The 22,970-nt window shown below is 42.0% G+C and overlaps 1 protein-coding gene across 1 annotated transcript; it reads right to left on the bottom strand.

The window, feature by feature from the left end:
- Positions 1–785: 785 nt before the first annotated feature.
- Positions 786–20,846, bottom strand: ankfy1 (ankyrin repeat and FYVE domain containing 1). The gene is made up of 25 exons (XM_080779358.1): positions 20,781–20,846; positions 18,528–18,735; positions 17,643–17,761; positions 17,353–17,488; positions 17,070–17,193; positions 15,976–16,125; positions 15,691–15,856; positions 12,691–12,895; positions 12,400–12,468; positions 12,098–12,300; positions 11,893–11,990; positions 10,153–10,354; positions 9,448–9,546; positions 8,417–8,570; positions 7,686–7,854; positions 6,708–6,826; positions 6,220–6,376; positions 4,864–5,064; positions 4,549–4,725; positions 4,289–4,436; positions 3,266–3,356; positions 3,054–3,178; positions 2,767–2,913; positions 2,586–2,676; positions 786–2,370 (listed from the first exon to the last, which is right to left on the bottom strand). Exons 1-25 carry the CDS (start codon positions 20,788–20,790, stop codon positions 2,238–2,240), a joined length of 3,501 nt encoding a protein of 1,166 aa, XP_080635484.1. The 5' UTR covers positions 20,791–20,846; the 3' UTR covers positions 786–2,237.
- Positions 20,847–22,970: the final 2,124 nt, after the last annotated feature.

Here is a 22,970-nt window from a genome sequence, read left to right on the forward strand (position 1 = left end):
GAAAAAAATGACAAAATGACAAAAACGATGGGTTATAGCCCATGTTTTTTGAAATTTTGAAAAAAAAAGTTAGCCTCGTTTCTCATCATTTTGGACCGTGGGCTATAGCCCATATCGTACGGCATACTATAGCGCGCCGTTTTTCATCATTTTTGAAGATTTGAAAAAAATGACGAAATGACAAAAACGATGGGTTATAGCCCATGTTTTTTGAAATTTTGAAAAAAAAAGTTATCCTCGTTTCTCATCATTTTGGACCATGGGCTATAGCCCATATCGTACGGCATACTATAGCGCGCCGTTTTTCATCATTTTTGAGGATTTGAAAAAAATGACGAAATGACAAAAACGATGGGTTATAGCCCATGTTTTTTGAAATTTTGAAAAAAACTGTTATCCTCGTTTCTCATCATTTTGGACCATGGGCTATAGCCCATATCGTACGGCATACTATAGTGCGCCGTTTTTCATCATTTTTGAGGATTTGAAAAAAAATGACGAAATGACAAAAACGATGGGTTATAGCCCATGTTTTTTGAAATTTTGAAAAAAAAGTTAGCCTCGTTTCTCATCATTGGAGGGAGAGCGAGTGCATTTCCCGGCAGCGGCAGGCCGATTGACAGCAAGAAACCCAACCTGCAGGAATATGACTCCTGTCTTGTTGTAGTTTAGTGTGGTGGCTAAACTAAAATCACAAGAATGTCAACATGCTTAGGTTTTTTAGAAGAGAAAAATCATAACGGTATTATTCAATGAGGGTGCAATGAGGGCAAACGCTCTTATTTTGATGACCTTTATGTAAAGTTGTCTTCCCTTTCTCTAAAAGGATACACCAGGAAGAGACTGTCTAGATATCTGAGCATACAGATACAATACAATGTGCATAAAAGATTAAACAATGTGCATAAAAGATTAACAGAGGCAAGATTTAAGTTTGTCACAATGACAAGCACAAACTGCATTAAGTACAAAACAGTTGTAGTGGTCAAAAATATCACACATTTATCTGTACAATTTAACAATACCTAAAGTGGCCCCTCTACTTGGCCAACCATCCTCCTCACATTCTCCTAAATTATCAGAAATGTCATGTAATCTTGATAAAGTGCACCCGTTAGGTTTAGAAATCAAGACGCATTAAAATGTGACAAGTCAAGAAAACTTGACTAGAGGCAATATCAGTAGGATCAGGTTTGCCAATCCCAACTAAGACCTCATGATAGACCAGAAATGGAATGAATCCTTTGGTGACTGATATGGGGGAAATTACGTGATTATGACAACGGAAAGATATTCAGTTTACAAATCATAAAACATGCATAGGCATAATCATTTTATGCACCTTCATAATTAATTTGTGTTCTGCACAGTTCATAAGTTCAAATTCCTCTGTTATGGTAAGGCTTTCAGGTCAATTTTATCATTTACTTTTACAAGATTGATGTGTGTACCATACTTGGTTGTTTCAACCATTTTTCCAATTGAGAATTTAATTGCTCATAGTCAAATTATCTTAATTCAAAGCAACTAAAAAACGAATCTGCAAGTGCAACCAGAACCCATGTTGTCCCTTATTTGACCCAGTCTACACTGACAACTGAACAGAAGAAACAATGGTTATGGTTAGAATGTCACAGGTGTCCCAGACTCCCAGTCCAGATCTTTGGAGTGGACCGTCTGGGCCACTTGGAGGTCTACAATGCTTTTTCATGTATATAGATATTTCCATTAACAGTGGCATAATGTTAGTGTGTAGGTCATGAATCTCCAAGGCTCCCAATGGTGAAATATCCATTTGGTTTTGACTACTACATATAGAGAACTGGGTGAACTTCTCTGTATGCTGAACAGTACATGGCTGAAGATGACCGTTAACAGCGCTTGTTTTGAGTGATATCTAGATTTTACCATGACAAGATCACTGAGCCTGTTAAGACATAGCATCTCCCCTCCGACACAGTCCAACCATCACCCAGCTGGAAAGCTTCTCTTCACAATACTTGGATGAAAAAATAATAATTTTGTTTTCTACATCAAAGCGTCCCTCTAGAACATTTTAATATTTTTTTTCATAAGACTGGAATAGTATAGAAGTTGTGGTCCAGAACTGTCCAGGGATCCCCTGTCAGTATTTCCTGCTACTGAAGTCCTTTTCTCCTGTCATGCCCAGCCAGCAGTATCCAGTTGGGGCGTGGCATGGCTAGCATGTGGGGGTAGATGACAGTCAGGCTGCTGCATTAGGATACCCCTCCCAAAGTTAGCACATCAAAGCAGATGTCACACACCCTCACTGGTTTGTTCAGGTCAAACTTGATGATGGGAATCTCCTTTATAGAGCACTTGTGGCACAGCAAGCGTCCACAGTGGCGACTGGAGAAAGAAGACAGTTGAAAATGTACCATATAGTTTGAATTACTTTCAACATAGTGTCCCTAAAAGAAAGTTCACAATGAATCGCAATGCGCCGTTGTGAGCTTATTGCTTATATGTAGATCCCCTATTTTCACCATGTGTCACCATAGTATGTCAAAAGTATAAAATAGGCCCACAGTGTTAAGTACTACTGCATAAATCAAGTTACTAACCAATGATGTTTCCGTGTTGTGACTCCAAATTTAGCAGCACATTCATAGCAGTTGGATCCATCACACCATGGGGGTTCTTTGGACAGCATATCTAAACAAACAAATGGCACATAATTAATTATTATAGTCTTATCTAACCATACATATATGATTAGGGTGAATGCAATAAAAAAAGGCTGACCAAGAAGGCGGAAGAGCAACTGCTTGGTTGCCACTTGGTAGTTGAAAATGTTGATGCCCTGATTATTGTTGACACCCAGGCGAGCCCCAGACCTCACGATGGCACGACACAGGTTAGCGTTTCCCTTCATATAGGCCAGCAGCAGAACTGGAGAAGGTGATAAGAGCACGTCTATTCTAACACGACAGCATCTTTCACTGAGGTCTACTCGTCCACTTTGACTAACAGAATTGAACCAATCTGACATAGTGGGCAGGCAGAGACTGATCCCAAAATGTGAAGTCTACCTGTGTTCCCTTCGTTATCTGGTTTGTCCAGGGGATATTCAGCCATGCACTCCAAGAACAACTCAAAGATGGCAGCTGCATTCTCCTTCCCATAATGCCCCAGGACGTGCATCGGTGATTGTCCCCTATGGAGACAATAACATTATAATTTGATACAATGTCTACAGAGGTTTGCATATCATGAGTGAAATGACAGTGAAGAGTAACAGTACCGAAGATTGAAGGCCTCAGCGTCGACGTTGGATTCTGTGAGAAGGGTTCGGACATTGTTAAGGCGAGCCTGCATCACAGCCAGGTGCAGAGCTGCGATGATGAAAAAGAGGAAAAGTAGTGACCATCAATACATCACAGAACTGTCATTGGCTGCCAAACACGAGTTACCCGAGTTTAGGTTTTTTGACTCTGGATGTACCAGAATGCCCCATCCTTATAACTGGAACTTTTTTTTAACTAATCAGTTCTGATTCTGACTAATCAACAATAACTATAAAATACCAATTGGTATTATTTTGTGAGGAATTTATGTACAGGATGTGCTAATAGCACAGTATTTCTGTTTCATAAGAGTAGGCAAGTAAATGTATTTATAAAGTGCATAGTCACAGGTTTCTCAATACACTTTACAGAAGCTAATATAACAAAAATGTAACCAAACGTATTGTACAATAAAACTGTTCTTTCTTGTACAGTCATAGTAGCTGTTATAAGCTCATAGTTTACATCTAATAAAGTGAAACTATATCAAAGTATAAAGTTTCAACAGAGCTCTCCGATTGAATGAGGTAGTTTATTAACTAGTACAAGATGGAAAAATTGACTGCCGTGAGTGCCGTCTACAGATTGCTGAATTATTGTTAACCAGGATCCTGTGATCTAGCATATATGGTGGAATATATGAGCTGATGAGGTGTTAGGTAAGATGGAGCTAACCAATGTAGTGCGTTAATAAGTTAAGCATCAGATCTGACCACAATAGGAATCAATGCAGCAAGGATAGAATTGGCTTTATGTGCTCAAACGCCTTTGTTTCGGTGAGTGTAGCCTAGGAGACCCTGAGATTACTGTGAGTGTGATCAAGCTAACTGCAAGATCTTACATGTAGGTATAGGATTATGTGCAGGTCAAATATGCACCAAGCCTAAAATATTGTTGAGACTGAAAATCAGACACTTTGGACTGGTCCTCATCACATCACAAGTAAAAACCAAAAGCTTGAACCAACAGCGGATTGTTACCGTTATTGCCATTCTCATCTTCAGCAGCAAAGTCAACCCCATTCTCCAACAGTACAGAGCAAATAGTAGCCAAGTCCTGCTGGGCAGCCAAGTGTAGGGCTGTTTGCCTGTGTTTGGTCACTTCGTTCACTTTGGCCCCTGCAAGCAGCTGGAAGTGCAGAACATGTATAAATAAAAATGTACCCAAATGTACCAGAGTCCCAGTACAACAGCAAGTACAGCAAATACAGTCACTATATGAATAAAGCTGTTCCGTTTACCAGATTGCGGACAATGATCTCAGAGCCCGCCTGGACAGCCAGGTGAAGTGGAGTGAGTTTGGCCGAATCCTGCACCCTGGAGTTGACGTTGGCCTGGACACTGATGAGGAATAGGACACTCTCAATGTCTGAGTTCTGGACGGCAACGTGGAGGAAATTACGCCCTTTGTTGTCCACCTGAACAGAGATTAATCTAAGATCAGGTAGGTTCATACCAAGGGGGGGGGGGGGGGGAGTGTGTGTGTGTGTGTGTGTGTGTGTGTGTGTGTGCGTGTGTGCGTGTGTGCGTGCGCGTGCGTGCAAGCGCAACTGTACCTGCTCAGCAGCCCCAGGCTCTCTCTTAAGGATTGCCTCAGCAGCCTTGTTGTTCTTGTGGGTCATGGCGCAGGCAAACGGGGTCATGCCCTGGCGGTCACGCATGTTCAGACGTATCTCCGGATGGGAAATAAGCAGCTGGATAATGACACTGTGCTGGTTGCTAATGGCAATGTGGATAGGAGCTCGGCCCTCTGCATCCTGGGGAATGTAACCAGAGCAAGATCAGACAAAGAAAGAACAAACCTCATTTTTGGTGTAGGATGAATTGGGCCAGACCGATCCTATGGGGAATGGAGGATGCTTTCACAATTAGATTTTTCATAAATGATCATCAGTAGGGGTGTAAGGATATACACTATAACAAAGTATATCGATATGTAAACAGCAAATATCGTATCGTATTGTTTTGCAATGGAAATAATCTGTATCGAATTGTTTTGCAATGTAAATCCCCAATTGAATAAGTACTTGCATTGGATTTATACATTTTAAGAAAAAGATGGGATTAATTACTTTTCCATTCCATAGCTACAATTGGTCTATCGAAAAATGTGTGTATTATGTGTTCATGTCAAGGCGTGGGTTTGTGTTCAAATACAATGTCCATCAATTTGCCAGAGAATCACTGCGTTTACTTATTTATATTCCATAATAATAAATCTTTCCTTTCCAAGTTTCCTTCCCTTTCCTACCACCCTTATATCTCCATATACTATATGGAGCTGACCTGTTCTGACATTCCATATGTTGATCTGACCTCATCAAACCCTGGCCTGTACACTCAAGACATGCTCCTTATTATAGTACAGAATTCATTCCATGTTGATCTGATCCCCCATGCCAAAGCGCCAGCGCTCGCCCAAGGGCGAGATCGCTTCTCGCCCTCAGGCATCTTACTGGTGATAATAATGATTATGATTATTATTATAAGACGTCAGAGCGGTGGTGTTTTTTAAGTGGTGCAACCACTTCTACATCCAGCTTTGTCCGTGTACATACCTGTGTGTGTACCTGTGTCCGTGAGCCTGAGTAGTTACTTATTTATACCAGAAGGGGGCGCCAGAAACAGAGAGAGGGGTAGTGCTGTGTCTCTAATGAGAGAGAGAGAGAGAGAGAGAGAGGAGGGGGGGGGGGGGGGGGGGGGGGGATTGCACCACTTGGTTCACACAGGTGTGATTTTTTTAATAGTCTCCACCCTTGGAATGCGGTTGGGTAGATCACATTTTCCACCCCTGAATTAACTCGTCCATGATGTGTGATGTGCAACAGCTCCTAAACTACATGCTTTGGTGACAGGCCATCTACAAGGGAAAGAGTACATTGCAATATCAGGAAAACACAACTGAGACGGACCTGTGCGTTGACATTGGCCCCAAACTCCAGAAGGCACTGCACCACGTCGTCCAACCCCCAGCTACCCGCCAGGTGGAGGGGGGACTGTCCATCCCGAGCTTCTTCATCCCCCTCCCCATTAGGACCTGGCCTCCTGGGGCTATTCACATCACAGCCACTGCACACATGGACAGATGAAGGATAGACGGAATGTTAGACTGATCATGCTGACAGCAAGCATATCCTCACCACTGTTAAAGTCAACCAGAGTCAGTCAAAAACGAATTACTGGAATGAAATTAAATACCATGCTAGTGTATAGTCACGTGTATTATTGGATCAAGTGTTGACTGTGCCTGTATGAGGCTTTTTCCAGTGCCTGTATGAGGCTAATTCCAGTCATTATTCGAATTGGTTAAAATGTAATAAAGGACATAATAAAGGACATAGGTAAATAATGTAAAGTGCCCATCTACAGCCATATGTGTGCAAGTGCTGTGGAGCCAGACCTGCGGACGAGGAAGCAGGCTGAGGTCTCATTGTTCTCATCTATGGCCCTGTGCAGAAGGCTCTGCAGGCAGCCTGAAGGACCAGGGCCCCAACAAGTGGCATCACAGCCATGGCGCACCTAGCAGGGAAAATGCAGGAAATTGTGTAAAGTTTAAAAAAAAATCTGGTATCACAGGATTGGAAGCAACCTTGCACACATATTTTATACCCTACCTGGCAGGTTAAATCGAAAGCCATCAGATTAGCATTTGAATGCCTGAACTGTGCGAACGTAAACAAGGACAGGCAACGTCCTGTTGTTGTATGAGGGGGAGGGGGGCAGTTGAAACACAGCCGAAAGCTGTACAACAAAAATGTGTCAAATCATGTGACTTCCATTGGAAATGACACTTACCCTTTGTTTACATCTACCATGCAACATTGTTGTATGCTAGATGTATAGGTGTGAGTGACGCCTTAGGAGTCAGGACAAAAGAGTTGTTACAAATTCTTCATGGGGGCTCGAGCCCCGCAGCCCCCACAGAGATGACGTCACTGTTTCCACATACTGCCTACCGTGAGTAGGCAACTAGGAAATGCGGAAATTACTGCCGCAGAAGCGAAACCATTGTGAAACTGATTTACATGGCCGGTTAAGACTGATATGAGGTTAGGGGAATTACGTGGCCGGTTGAGTCTGAGGTTAGGGTTAGGGTTAGATTTAGCCGTTACGGTTAGTAATAGTCAAACAACACGACCAACGGCTGACAACATCAGTATGTGGAAATGTCCATACTGGCTGCATTGAATGGTGTTGATAACGACATTAAATACGGAGATAACATCCGAAACCGCTCCCATGGCTGTCATTTAATAACTGTGGCATGTGTACGGCAAAACACACCACTATGAAAAATGCAAATACCTAATAAGAATAAATTACATCTACTTTCATCTCATGGTTCCATCATATTTGGTTTGGTTTGGGTGTGTCTCACCAGTGTAGAGGCAATGTCTTCCAAGCCATTTTCCAGGGCCAGCCAGAGAGGAGGGTCACCTTTCTCGTCCACAACAGACATGTCTGCTCCTCGTGTGCAGATGGCATCCACTACTAGGGGAAGCTGGTTACTGATGGCTAGCTGTAGGGGTGTCTGGCTTTCTTGAGTCCTTGAAAGAGGAGAAAAATGTTTTTCTTGTCTATAAGGGGAAGATTTCCAAAATGATGTCAAAACCCACGTCAAAACTGTTCCTGTGTGGGGAGGAAGGGGAGAATGTTTAGGGTGGCCTGTCACAAAGGTGCAAAATGATATTATACTATATATGTGATTGACTTTTATACCACTAAAATGGTATAAGACGGTTTCTCCAGATAGGGTAAATTGCCGGTCACCGATCGAGTCATTTGGAGTGAATATCGGCCGATCACAGATTGGTGGCCAATTGATCGGAGCATCTCTAATTAAATGGAAACTTTGCAGATTTTTAACCTACATTCCGATGACAATCATCATCGGTGTACCTTTCTGAAATTTGAAAAGGGTATTTTTGGCCACATTAGTTATATATTTTCTTTATGAGACAAATGTGTCTGCAAGTAGAAAGTTTGGCGTAAGCGTATAGCCCTAGGTAGGGGAAAGGTCATTAGTGGTGGACGGAGCAACATTGACAAACATAAACACTAGCCACTTTTCTATCCACTGAAGCATAACATGACAGTGACTGATCTTACCGAACATTGATGTCAGCCTGATGCTCCAACAGGAACAGGGCACTCTTGCTGTCCTGTCTTTGGATGGCCATGTGTAACAGGGTTTGGCCATTTGACATGGTGTCATTGATGGAAGCCCCTGAGCCCAACAGCTGAGCCGCTATGGTGTGCATACCTGACAGAGACAGATATTGTATTTATTTAATAACACATAATCGTAATCAAACACTTTCAAAACAAGTGTCATTCAAGAAGAAACATGAAACCACATGAACTGTATCAAAAATATCATATCTACAAGCTCATAACACACTCCACATTCCTCTCTTAACATGTGTAATTCAGTCTGAGTTCAGTAAATAAGACCACAATCACATGTGAATGACCACAGGTCTAACTGTGTGTACTGTGACAGCTGTTGGCTGTTTTGATTATGTTTGATTAATGATGATCAATATATATAGAGCTGATGCTATCATATCTATATATTTATTAGTAGGCTTGTTTAGCAGGTACTAGGTTATAGGAGGAGCGCCTATTATGTTGCCTGGTACTGGTTGTTGCTTCTGTCCCCTGCAGGTGCTGAGCATTGTTGTCCCTAATGTGTTGCCGTCCTGAGGAGGGCCTGGCTTGGAGCCTGATCAGCCCTCGGATTGGTCCTGTGGCAGCTCAGGCCTTGCTTCCTGGACTATAAAGCTCACTCTCTGTCCGGACTTCTGGGTGGGAACACTGCTGCGTGTCGTGTGGGAGCACTCCAGCGTGTGGCCTTCCCTCCAGCCGACTGCTTATGTGTTTCATGTCAGGTTTAGTTGTAGTTCCATTTGTCTGTGTGTTAGGTTGTGTCGTTTGTTCATCCGTCATGTAAGTCATTCCATAATTCTGGGCTCACAGAGCCATTCTGTCCACCATTTTGTGCTGCACTTAAGCCACTTTGTTATTTATTGTCATTTGAGTATTAAACCAAATACTCTTTTATGAGCCGTGTTGTTCTTTCATACATGTTACGGGCAGTAAAACCCCTAGACTTGAACCGTTTCGTAACAGTACCGTACCTGTCCAAAGGGCCAATCCCAGTACCGTCTGGTCCATGGAGTCCTTGAGACTGAAATCTGGGATGATTTGAAAGTTGTTCGTGGCATGAAGTGCATTGGCTGTGAAGGAAAGAAATACAATTAGTGCATCCACATTGGACTGTTATATACTTACAAAGTGCAATTGTATTATCTGCATGCATACATCTGTATAGTAATATCTCATATGTATTGACCATTTAGAAATATATTAATAATATTGCAGGTATTTCACATGACATGTCCCATTAAAGCATATCGAATACAGTACACATCCGATACCATTTACACTGCTCACACCAGGTCTGATCCTACATATCTTGTGTGTTCAGATTTGTTTGTCTTGTGAGATTAGTTTTTTCCCCCCAGAAAACTAGAAGGGTCTCTTTCTATCACTGACCTTATCCTGTGTCATTCCTTCAATAGAAATTGTTAAAATAACTTAAATGTGATATACAAATAAAGGTGACTTGACTCGAGTCATTTTGTTTTTGTTACTATGCTTTGATATACTACACTGGCATATTCATGCAAGTTGGGAACTTTCCTTCAAATTACTCTACCTTACTCTTACCTTTCAAATTCATTGTTAACAATACTTAACCAATTAACAGATTCCAATTCTCAATTATATCCGGCATTCTGCGATATTGCTGTAGAATTTCTAAAACTGCCCTCTGTGCTGACCTTTCTGCTCCAGGATGACAGAGACCACATCTGAATGGTTGTGAGAGATGGCCATGTGGAGGGGGCTCTGCAGCGCCACCCCATGGGCATCTTCAGACAAGGCCTTCTGGGTCTGAAGGTTGGGGTTGGCCCCCTGCTGGAGGAGCTCAGCAGTCAGACTTGCCAGGCCACAGCGACATGCTGTATGGAGAGGTGTCTCGCCCTGTATCATAGAGGGAGGGGGGGGAAGCGTAATAAATAACATTTGTGATTTCATAGCCATTTCAAGTCCTGTGATATGTAGTTCAAGGACCATATCGGTGGTCTTGCAAGTTAAACTCATTGTCACTATGACTCACTGAGATTTCTGCCAGAACTCAATTAATTATTGGGCGAGTACACACACAGCGCTACAAGTTTAAATGCAGGCGAGGTCAGTCTGCCAACCGGGCGCAGAGAGAACTGATCTCTGGCTGTGTATTTGGAATACATGAACGCAGACATTCTAGGGCTAACTCACTGTATACTTGACATTACACCTGACCATTTTCCAAAGTATAATGTGGGTTGTTAAGATTTTTGAGGAAGCCATTCAAGTAAGAAAGTCAACTTGCAGAGACGGGGCCTTAATTTAACTTTTTGAAATGGGGGAGTAAACACTAGAGGGCAGATAAAAAACATTTAAGAGTAAACTGCAGGAATAGCAGTTCTACTGGCAACAGCAGAGTTTCTCTATTTTTGCTATGTTCACCTACGTATAATGACATGCCCAAAATAGGGACAACAGGTTGACAGTGGCGAAAGAATGTATGGATACAAATAAGAAAATGTGTCTATAATATATGTCACATGTGCATTGAGATGCATTCAGCGCATTCATTCTAAAAATCTGATGAATCTGAAAGTTCAAAGTGGTAGAAATATGATATACAATATAAATGCAATATATCACTAGAAACAACATTTCCCATATTTTGGGTGTGAAGGAATTTTCCAAACTTCCCACGTTAGTTAGTAGTCTGCATCCGAGCAGACTTGAGAAAGAGCGTCGCTCCGCAAAATACACAAGACAAAATAATACTAGACTACTAACGTGGGAAAGTTTGGAAAATTCGTAATTTGTAAACTGCTTCACGAATCGGGCCCTAGATCTAGACGGGATCAGCAGCCTGCAAAGCAACTCCATCCCAACCCAGTGCACCATTATAAATAAACACTCAAGCCCACAGTACCACCATACAAGGCTTGTGAAAATAGTAACTAGTAGTGATAAATATTCGGCCGATAATTGCTAAAAAATGCATTTTCGACCTATTAGGTTTCGGCCCGAATAGGCAGAAAATATCACCGAATAGTGTATGCAATTAATGCATTCAAAAGAGCTGAATAAATGTTTTATGGACCCATAATAGTGATTATTATTTAAGTTAAGTTTTGCCATAACCATTTATTTTGCCATAAATCAGGTAGCTTTAAGGTATGGCCATGACAGCAATGGTAGGGAAAAAAAGATGTATAATAATAATTATATTCGGATATTCTGTTTTCGGAATTTCCCTTTCAGTGCATCCCTAGTAACTAGTTACTTTTGGAATAGTAACATATTAGTAATATTATTACTCAAAATGTAAAGTTATTATATTACTAGTTACTTAAACCTTGTTAAAAGGTCAATTGCCTTCCGTCAGTTAGAAAAGTATTCCGTATAGACGGCCGGTTGTAATTGTTTTTACAGGGAAACATGTGACTTCCAGCACTCACAAATTTGTTGACATGGTTGACCTTTGCCCCGTGAGTAGCTAAGAAGAGGGCGGCCGCCTCATTGCCTGCCACTGATGCTCTCTGCAGGAGGCAGTTTTCTGGAGGGCGTGAGGAGGGAGAATGAAAGAGAGGAGTGAACATGTGATAAAGGTGGAGCCAAGCTGCTATTAAATGGATGCAACAATCTGAGTGTCTTTAACAATACCTGTGGTAATGTCAGGCGCATCTGGGTTGCTGCCCCTCTGGATTAGCTGAGCTGCGAAGCTGTTCTCATCAAACAAGGTGCCATTCTCCACTGGCGCCTCATCCTCAAACGGGTTTACAGAGTTGTCTGCAGAGACTGTGATGTACTGTAGGGCCAGCCACAGGGCCGTGCTCCCCTCGTGGTCCTTAAGCTCCAGGTCAAGCCTGACAGGCGAGTGCAAGATAACCATGGGTTATTACCAGATTTATGTTGTGTTGTTAGGAAGGCCATGGGAAATTGAGGGTTTCTTAAACATGACTCACTGTTTGCACTGTAGGAGTTGACTGAACACTGGCTCATTCCCTGATGCCACAGCTTCGTGCAAAGGGGTTCTACATACGAGGAAAGAGAGTTACGTAATATTACAATAAACTGCTGGCAACAATGTTATACCTGCTCTCTAATGCATCAAACTGGTTGCTTAAAATGTTCACTGCCTCATTCATTTATTTTTTATTTTCAAGGCTTAGTTTGAAGGCTTGAATAAGACTGGTACAAATTAAACCAAACTAACTAACAGAAAACAAAACTAGTGGCCCCCTCTGGACACACACCTCCCCTTGCTGTTCTGACTGTTGGGGTTGGCTCCAGTCTTGAGCAGGGCCTCTGCAATCTGGGCCATCCCACTCATGACCTCCGCAGTGTGTTTCTTGGGGCTGAAGGAGCAGACCAGATGCAGGGGGGTCTCCACTGCCCCCACCGTGGCTGCATTCACCTGGGCAGAGTGGCGGATCAGGAAGGTAGAGGCAAACTCATCACCTGGACGGGGCGGGAGAACAACGTGAACATCAGACTTTCACTCAAACCTTTAAGGTTCCCAATTTCCATCAGGTTGTATGAAATATTGTGTAGAAGGAGAATAAAATCTGCACTCTCAGTAATAAGTGTCTTGTTTAATAATGATAGAGGATCCACAGCAGCAGTCAAACCAAACAGATGCAGTCCAGTGTGCACAAATCTTGATCATTCCTACACTGACGAAGGCCTGCACGCCGAAATGCATCCGTTTGGTTTTACTGCTGCTGCAGATCCTCTGTCATTATTAAACAAGACTCCTAAGACTATTTACTGAGAGTGCAGATATTTTCTGAATCTGCATATCCCTGAACTCTCACTGTCCTTGAGTCAAGTGAGCCTTTAGCTTGAAGTGAGTTGAATATTTGCAAAGTGAACACTTCTTTCAGATCCTTTCAAAAAGTGTTCTGCTCCATTAGTTCCAACAGCAGCGCAACAAGATGACATAAGAATTAAGAAACAGGTCAAGAGTCAATTATATTCTAGGCATGTCATACCGTAATGCCCTGAGCAATTGTGTCGGCCCCTGAACCTTTGTCATAGATCTGTGCCGCTCATATTTACAGACAGGCAGCCGGCAAGTGGCAAGTGAGCTATTCCAGTGCAAGTGGAGACGTCCCACAATCAGATGCAGCCGAGCAAGAGGGGCTTGTAGTGGACGGGGAGACGTAAGCTGTGGTGGACAGTATCTGCTACCTAGGGGACATGCTCAGCGCTGATGGGGTGGACCTAGCAGTGACCACAAGGGTGAGAAGTGGATGGAAGAAGTTCAGGGAACTCATGCCATTTCTAATATCCAAGGCCCCATCCTCAGAGTACACGAGTGCAAGTGTACTCTGCCTGAAGTTGCATGACGTATGGAAGTGAGACATGGGGCTGTATTTTGCGTGTCTTAAGTACCAGGTCTTATTCCCTAACTTGAGTAAACTAAAGACCTGGAGGCGTGGTCAATGCTCTTTGGCCACTCAGAATAGCCAAATGGCATTGAACACGCCTCCAGGTCTTTAGTTTACTCAAGTTAGGGAATAAGACCTGGTACTTAAGACACGCAAAATACAGCCCATGGGCTCTGAGGGTGGAGCATGAAGAGAAGCTTAACAGAGCAGAGATGAGGATGATCAGATGGATGTGCGGTGTGTCATTAAGGGAGAGAAAGACCAGTGCAGAGCTGAGACAGAGGACAGGAGTGGAGGCCATAGTGGATGTGGTGAGGAGAGGCAGACTGCGATGGTACGGACACATAGTAAGGAAGGAAGGGAACGATTGGGTGAAGAAAGAAATGTCGATTAATTTAAGAGGGGACAAAACCCAGTGGACGGCCTAAGAAGACCTGGCAGATGACCGTGTTGGCTGACATGAAAGTGCTCGGCATCGACCATGAGGTGGCCATGGACAGTTCCGGGTGGAAGAAAGCCATATCGAGAAACCAGTCCAACCCAGCGGTGCCTGGAAAGCAGGCTTTAAACCGATGATGATGACAGGCACAGAGCAACAACAACATGCCGTCAGTGTGGATGGACACTGTTCAGCGTGAGCTGTTGAATTGCCTGGCTGCCACCTTCTGTTTTTGTATTTGTGAGATTTGCTCGATTTGTCACACACGTTCAACGTTCGATATTCGATTTGAGATTTGTTCGATTTGAGATTTGTTCGATTCGAGATTTGTTCGATTTGAGATTTGTTCGATTTGAGATTTGTATTATTTCTTTAAAAAAATTCTTATTTCTTTTCTTATTTTTTTCCCTATTTCTTTTCTTATTATTTCTCATTTCTTATTATTTCTCATTTCTTATTATTTCTCATTTCTTTTTTTTTCCTTATTATTTCTCATTATTTTCTCATTTCGATTTGAGATTTGTTCGATTTGAGATTTGTTCGATTTGAGATTTGTTCGATTTGAGATTTTGTTCGATTTGAGATTTATTCGATTTGAATTTGTGAGATTTGTGAGATTTGTCACACATGTTCAACGTTCGATGTTCAATTTGAGATTTGTTCGATTCGATTTGTTCGATTCGATTTGTTCGATTCGAGATTTGTTCAATTTGAGATTTGTATTATTTCTCATTTCTTATTATTATTATTTTTTACTTATTTTCTTTCCTATTTTTTTTCTTATTATTTCTCATTTCTCATTTCTTATTATTTCTCATTTCTCATTATTTCTCATTTCTTATTATTTCTCATTTCTTATTTTTTCCCTATTTTTTCCTATTCTTTCCTATTTTTTATTATTTCTCATTTCTCATTTCTTATTATTTCTCATTTTAGTTTTTCTAATTTTTTTCAATTTTTTTCCCCTTTTTTTTCCTATTTTTTTTTAGATTATTATTTATTTGTTCGATTTGAGATTTTGTTCGATTTGAGATTTGTTCGATTTGAGATTTGTTCGATTTGAGATTTTGTTCGATTCGAGATTTGTTCGATTCGAGTTGTTCGATTCGATTTGTTCGATTTGAGATTTTGGGCCATAAACTATAGTTCTTATATAAGGTACAAAAATATTTGTATCGGCAAGTCGGACTTAAAAACAAAAACAAATACAGAATATGAATCAGCCAAGAATATTCTAATGGGTGCATTTCTACATTTTAGGCAAATATTCGGCTGCATAACAGAGTAATCTATTAACAATTAACAATAATCAATTAAAAGGAGGGTATCAAGTACAAACACCTTATCACGGAAGTAAAAAGTTAAGAAGTTTTCATTCCAAAACCTTTTAAAGTTTTTTTCTATACTTTCACCCTCAACCATACCTCGTTGGATGGCTTTATGCAGGAGGCTCCATCCACTCTGGTCTACCATATCCACATCCGTTTTGTTATTCACCAGTGTGGTAGCAATGCTCTCCAGTTTGCGAGAGAGTGCCAAGTCTAATGCCAGGTCCCCGTTGTTGTCTAGTTCGTTCAGCTTGTCTGGCAACTGAAATAAATCAATAGAGAATGTGATTCAAGAAAATCATCAATAGCTCAATTTGACTTAACCCTGTGCCCATCATAGAGGGACAACTTCAGATATTTACAACTTTCTTGATAACTGACCTGTGAATCCATCTCCATGAGGTAAAGAAACACTACATCCTCCCTCTCCACTTTGATGGCTTTGTGGAGCGGATACTCCGTTTTGGACTTGATCATCTTGTAGAGGAGCTGGGCACTCATGGTGCTGAAGTCTTCTTTCCTCAGGTCATCCTGGTAGGAAAGATGGGAGGAAAGTAATTTCAACTGGCAGTACGGTAGAAAAAATACTTTACTTTGAAACCAGCACCAGAAACCGAAAGATTCCAGGGACCCAAAAACAAATTACTTCAAGGTGAGAAACCAGATGCACCTGTGCAATGGTTCTCAAAGTGAAGTATGGGGGCCCCCAGGGGTACTTGAGGGGGTTACAGCCAGGTGGTACCCAGCAAAAACTTAATTTAATGTTACAACACAAAACGTCCCTTATGGTGTTCCCTGGCAGTGGCTGGCCCAAACTATTTTTAGAAGGGGGTCCCTGGACAAATACATTTCCTTGACTGAAACAGAAAACTCCTGTTGCAGAAATGACCCTTTTCTATATTGCAGTTTAGACTGCTCCTGAGAATGACTATTACAAGACTAATTGAATAGATTACTGAAAGTAGTTTCAGTCTACATAGTGAAAAGTCAGTCAGTCATTAAAGATCTTAAAGTAGTAGTTTTTGACGGGGAGAGAAAGATCTGACATTGCCTTTCATACTATTACTTACTGACTTATGCCTATCCCTCCTTTTCATGGAGCATAGGCTGTTGACTACATACTGTGGCTCTGGTCAAAACTCAATTTATAATAGATATACAGTAGATAATGAGATGAGATACATCACTCACACAGTTGTGATAGTGAGGGCAGACGCACAACAAATTAAAGCAGCAACTTCAAAATTTCACCTCATGCCTTGTGCACAAAAGAACATCGTGGAGGTACTATATACAGTATATATTATCAAACTCAGAAGATCGTATGCATTTCTTTCACTTCACTGTCCAGAAAATCATTCTTATAACAATAGAAGAAATTAAACATAGTGTCTATTATTAGCACCCCTTCTTACATTTACACACACACACACACAATAAGTTGCCCAATCAGCCAGTAAAGAAAAGTGCCTCACCCAGTGACTAGCTATGATTTCCCCACAGTAGTTCATCAGTGTGGTGGCATCGAGCTCCTCAGCCGTTTGATAGAAGCGAATACAGTTCCTAACATTAACGGACGACATCACACCCTTCTCGCACCTGCCCCAAAGGAGAGACAATTTATTTGCACCTCCCAATTACTTGCAAAATCAATCTGTAAAATAAAGGCATGGTGCTATAATAGCACAATTGCTTCTGCGGAAATCAGCAAGACTGTAAACTATACTTCTCAGTAGAAGCCGACTACGATTAGCTTACCGCTCTCTGAGCAGATGTAGTTGGAAGCGGTTGGCCAGCTTCATCAGGTCAATAAGAAAGGCATCGTCCCCACTAAGCTCCAAGTCGTCAGTGTATGCCCAGTGCAACATCGCCACGGCAACTTCTGGCTTGGCATCTGGACAACCATCGGATGATAGAAGTTCAAAAGGAGAGTGCTCAGCTATTGTCATGCTAAAAATCAACCAACCAACAATGAATTGTATGTGGAATAAACACTGGCCGTAAAATGTGGCTACTTAACACAGTGCTGTTAGAGCTGGACTGCTCACCTGTTAGGTCCAGTTCTGAGGTGGCAGCGAGGTTAGCCAGACTCCAAACATCACTGCGAGCAGCCAACACAAACTTATGGGCACTGAACTCCTCCCCTGCAACTTTTACCTTCAGATCACTGCAAAAAAGTGGCCACAATATCACTGCAACGTGCAACCAGTAATATTTTAATATTTGATATAGTGAAACAATGCATATGATATAAAATTGAGATTAAAGTTTATTGATCCCTGCAGGAATATTCAGATGCTATATATGTCATTGTGTAAAGTGAACAAATAAAAATAAGCTATCTTAAACATGACAATTCCATAAACAGAAATGCAGCTACAATGTGTCATCACAAATAAACCAACAATTTTAAAATGTTAAATTTTTTGTAATGCAGAAAAACCTTCAGATTTCTCAGTCACAGTAGACAAGCTGCCACTTGTCTGATAAATGCTGTTTTGTTTGGAAGGGAAGGGATACTGTACTGTAGGACAGGGTACAGTTGCACACATTACCTGTGTCACAACAAGGCCAAACCACAAAAATACAACTAGTTGCAAGTCCTTGCAACAAAACAGTTTTAATGTCAACCGTAACAATGCAACTATTGCAAATAGTTGCATGGCAAATCATTGGTGTGGTGTGGACTGTGGAGTGGGCTTTAAGGGTAAACAATCCATAGGCCTATTGTGGAAAAACAAGTAGTGGTGTCAGTGTTGCACTGCGATTATAATGTAGACCTTTTGACTCATGTCAAATACAAATGGTTCTAGTCTGGAACCACCACACTTTGTGTAAATGTTACATGAAAATGTAATCTGAATGAAAACTTCACGGTTGTACCTGTTCTTGTATTGAAACCGATTGGCTACCATAATGATCATCTCCCTCACCTGTACTGTTCCTGCTGATAGAGGTCGGCCACGATGTTCAGCAGTCGGCTGATGAAAGTGTCTCCAGCAGCAGGGTTGGAGGAACCCTGGCTGGAGGCTTGAGCGGTCAGCACTGCACAGCGTCTTTCTGTGTCGGCCAGCTTCTGCTGCATCTTCACATACTCTTGCCTAAGCAGGGCCAGGTGCTTCTGAAGCTTGGCCACCTCCTCTGTCCCAGGTTATGGCACAGGAGCACAGGAAAGGATGAGACAGAGGACACCGTGAGAAGAAACCAGGTTAGCGGAGAACTATTTATGTTGCTGCACTTATTTAGGCCTGCATTGTTTTTGCAGCAAGGCTAATACATCAATGTAGACTACTAGACTTATCAGTTATTTATAGCCAATGCAGTGATACAATTGTACAAGTCAAAAACCTGCTTTGGGACAATGTTTATTTTACCATAAAATATCACTCCTAAAGGCCTATTCATAGTCTGGATTTTCGGTGGTGAGGTGACCACCGCTCCGGTGGTGAGCTGACCACCGGAGCTGAAATAACGTTGAGCGGTGGTGAGTAAAAACAGAGAGAAGGGCTGGAGCGGTGGCGGTGGTTTGCTCTTCACCGCGGCTCAGTGACGTCATGTTGTAGTTCGGTGGTCACCTCACCACTGAAAATCCAGACTATGTATGAGCCTTAAGATTATTACGGTAATTGAATGTGTCTGTAACTTGTCTATAGACAGCAAAATTGTAGAGCAACAATGAGGGATGAGTAGTGGCAGTGATTTTCACCCACAAGAATTTAAATGTGCATTGTATTTACTATTTGCCAATGCCAGCCTAGCCACCAAGATGTTTTGTCTACTCTATTCTATTATGTGACCTCTTGTCTGCACAACACTTCAGGGTCACTTCAGCAGCAGCTGTCCAGAAACTTTAATTTCTCTATATGATCCTATGACAGAACTTTGTTCGAAAGCTGTCTGAAACAGAATACAATGAGGGTGGTTGTTTTTGAGTCATTTCATTTGCAGAAATGACTTCATCTCCTTTAGATTTTCTGCAGAGGGTTACAAGTGTGATTCATGTTTAAGCCTGGATTGCGCAGAATGTCACTGGGGCCCACTTCACTTCCTTAGTTCCTTCCATTTCAAACAGAGAAGTTTTACTGGGGGCAGAATGCTGAGGAGGCACATTATTTCGCCTTCCCTCGTAAACTGTTGCTGGCATCATTAGTGGTCATGAGGCGCAGAGTGGGAGTTTCTCAACACCACCTGACCACCCCAACACAGGAAGGGTTCTGTGCTGCACTGAGTTTAGGGCCAAAATTATTAGCAAAAGTACTAGAACAACTTTGACAAACACCATTTTACATGCTCTTGCAGAACAGTATTTAATACATGCCTATATAATGCAAAGTTGTATTTGATTTATTTGGGGGGAGCCAATTCAGGCGATTATTAATCAAGTCTTGGTACTTAAGGAAACTCCACCCCAAATTGTCACGTTACTCATGAAATGTATAGCGTAGCGCCGTAGCCTACTGTACTGGGCAGTTGAAATCAACAAGTCCAAAGAAAAGCACAATTTAATTTCAAATTAAATATTGCTCAATTCCCATAGCCATAGTATTAGCTCTTGGTGGTTGGACTATTTTGATTTTGTGCATAATTTTATCTGAACAGCCTTGAGATCCTATGGCAGCATAGCACTCTATATTGATGTGGAGATGATCATGACTCCTGACACGGAGCGACACCTGCCCAGTGGACACTGTCCTCCTGTTCTCTAATATTAACCAAATAGATTGAAAGAAACAATTGTAATTCAGCACACGGTTATTAGGTTATGTTGACAGTCATAACCGCAGGACAGTACTACTGTAGCTAGAATGAGTAAGCTTCAAAGCAGTTAACATTCCACTAACTGGGCAAATCATCGCAAACATTAAATGTCAATTTGTACAAGTTAAAATAATAGTCGTCCATTGCCAAGCTAAACTATAACTCATCCCCACAGTCGAACCTGAACCACCTAGCCTATGTCATGACTTGCTTGACCACCTCCTCCGAATAGTAAATAAAATTGCGCTAGCAGCAACATCTACGCTAGCAAGCAAGCAAGATCAGTTTGCCGAGAAGAGTGACGCCATGCATGATTTAAGGCATTAGGTAAAAACAGACATCAATATCACAGTTAAATACGCATAGCACAAAGGAAGGGGAGTAGGCTATACCATTAATTTGTAAAAAGAAAAAATTCTATCTCATACCTTCCGCCATGTTTCTCAGTGCTGCTGCTCAGCTCAGCTCAGCTCTGTCCGTGGCCTCGTCGCTCTGTATCGCGATATGACGATGGAACAGAGAAACAGCCCATCAGGTCCATGTGCAGCATTGATCGTTGTAGGCATAGACATAATGGTTGTAGGTACTAGGAGGGGGGCCGGGGGAACTCGTGTATTATTTTGTGTAAAAAATAAAATAAATAAATAGAATAAAAATAAATAAAGCTTTATAAATGTAAGTCAAGTAAGTCATGCCTGATCTAGGCATAGGAGGCCTTTGCTATGGTTCAAGGGCCTCCACCCTCAGGGGGGCCTCCGAGCTCAGACTGACCGCCAGGCGTCATTCAACCCCCCGCCATCCTTGGCCCGCTTGCTCACTCGCTGCCTTGCTCTCACCCACGATGTTAAAGTTACTAACGTATAGGTCTGTTAATAACTGTAACATATTGCATATGTGTCTAAACTGTCTATAGGAGCACTTTTGACCTTGCAGCATAAATTATTGGAGAAGACCAGGCATGTCCTTATTTCTGTATAATTTTATTAAGGACATAGCTTAGTTACCAAATTCATAATCAGTCCGTCCATTGCTACTCATCCCAGAGCAGTCCCATCACAGCTGTTACGCCTGTATCAACAGAATAATTGTCAGGTATATATATGGGGGCCTCATATTTGGCCTTGAAACGGACCTCCAGATTCCTACGGCCTGACTCACACGTGCACAACAGATTGATGTATAGCTGATGCATGAGACTTATTGACTGATGCAAGCTTGCAATGCATTTCCAATGGATGTCACATGGTTTGACACATTTTTGTTGTACGGCTTTCGGCTGTGTTTCGACTGCCCCCCTCCCCCTCATACAACAAAAATGTTGTGTCAAACCATGTGACTTCCATTGGAAATGCATTGCGAGCTTCAATAAGTCTCATGCATCAGCTATACATCAATCTGTTGTGAAGGTATGAGTCAGGCCTAAGTATCCTGTATCCCTGTATCTAGGCCTGATCATGACACAGAAACATAGCTCCCAGGCTCCTAGCCTCCTATCAGGAAAAGCAGGCACCTGACGTGCCCGTGCCCTTTTGGCTCAAGTCCCCCCCCCCCCCAAATAAAATGGCAGGCTGTAAAAGAAATAACCCAAATAAAATGGCAGGCTGTAAAATAAATAAGGGCCACCATTGTAATGAGAACATAATATTGCTTATTTTACTGTCCAATGACATAGGCCAAGTTATTGTGGAACATCTTGCTCAATTAGCACGAGTAAGACGTGCGAACGCAGGAAGCGAACGCAGATCGTAAATTGCAATAACAATTAGAATAAATTACGAATTAGTGAGAACTGTGTAGTACTGCCCATATATGGAGCTGAGTGGACCTGGCCCCTTTCGTGCCCATATATGGAGCTGAGTGATTGCTGATGCAACACACTCCATATTCGGATAGCGGGCCGGACAGACAGACAGACACACGGACACACACACAGACATGATCTGCTAGGTCTCATAGTAAGTGCTCACTGCGTTCGCAATAAGACATCCAATGTAGGCCCACTAAATGACTGATGTGAAATGGCACAAGAGACTGAACCCATAAAAAGACCACCGCCAAAATGTTCTTGGGTTTGGGCCCCTTCCACCTCAGTGCTCTCTGCACAGACCTGTGGAAACGATCCTATATTAGAATATGGATTTATTATTTTATTAGACAATTACAATTAGTTGATGCTCTGCAAACCACCTGGAAATGTTTCTCATTAGTCATAACGCCTAGTAGCCTACTGTGCTACTCATGTTCAAATGATGTGAAGGTAAACCTCTCCAGAGGATATTCAGAGCGAATACAGGACAGGTGGGCACTAGGGACATCTGTGCAATGTGCACCATTGATATACCGGTAATTAAATTAATATCAATTAAATTATACATTTCTTTTAGCAATGAGAAAGCACACGATTCCCGATGAAGCTGTAGTGCGTCAAAGTTTAGGGTTCTCTAGCATAAGAAGTGTTGCAATTACTATAGTCTGGTTGCCCTGTTAGGGCAACCACACTAATTATAGAAAAATATATAGTAGCCTACTGTTAAAATGTGAAGAGATCTGGCCACACATGGGGACAGCTGGAGAAGATGGCCCAGGACAGTGATGTCTGGAGAGCTCTTGTTCGTGGC

The sequence above is a fragment of the Protomyctophum bolini genome (genome assembly GCF_963924005.1).
Source record: "Protomyctophum bolini genome assembly, chromosome: 13".
Classification (NCBI taxonomy): Eukaryota; Metazoa; Chordata; class Actinopteri; order Myctophiformes; family Myctophidae; genus Protomyctophum; species Protomyctophum bolini.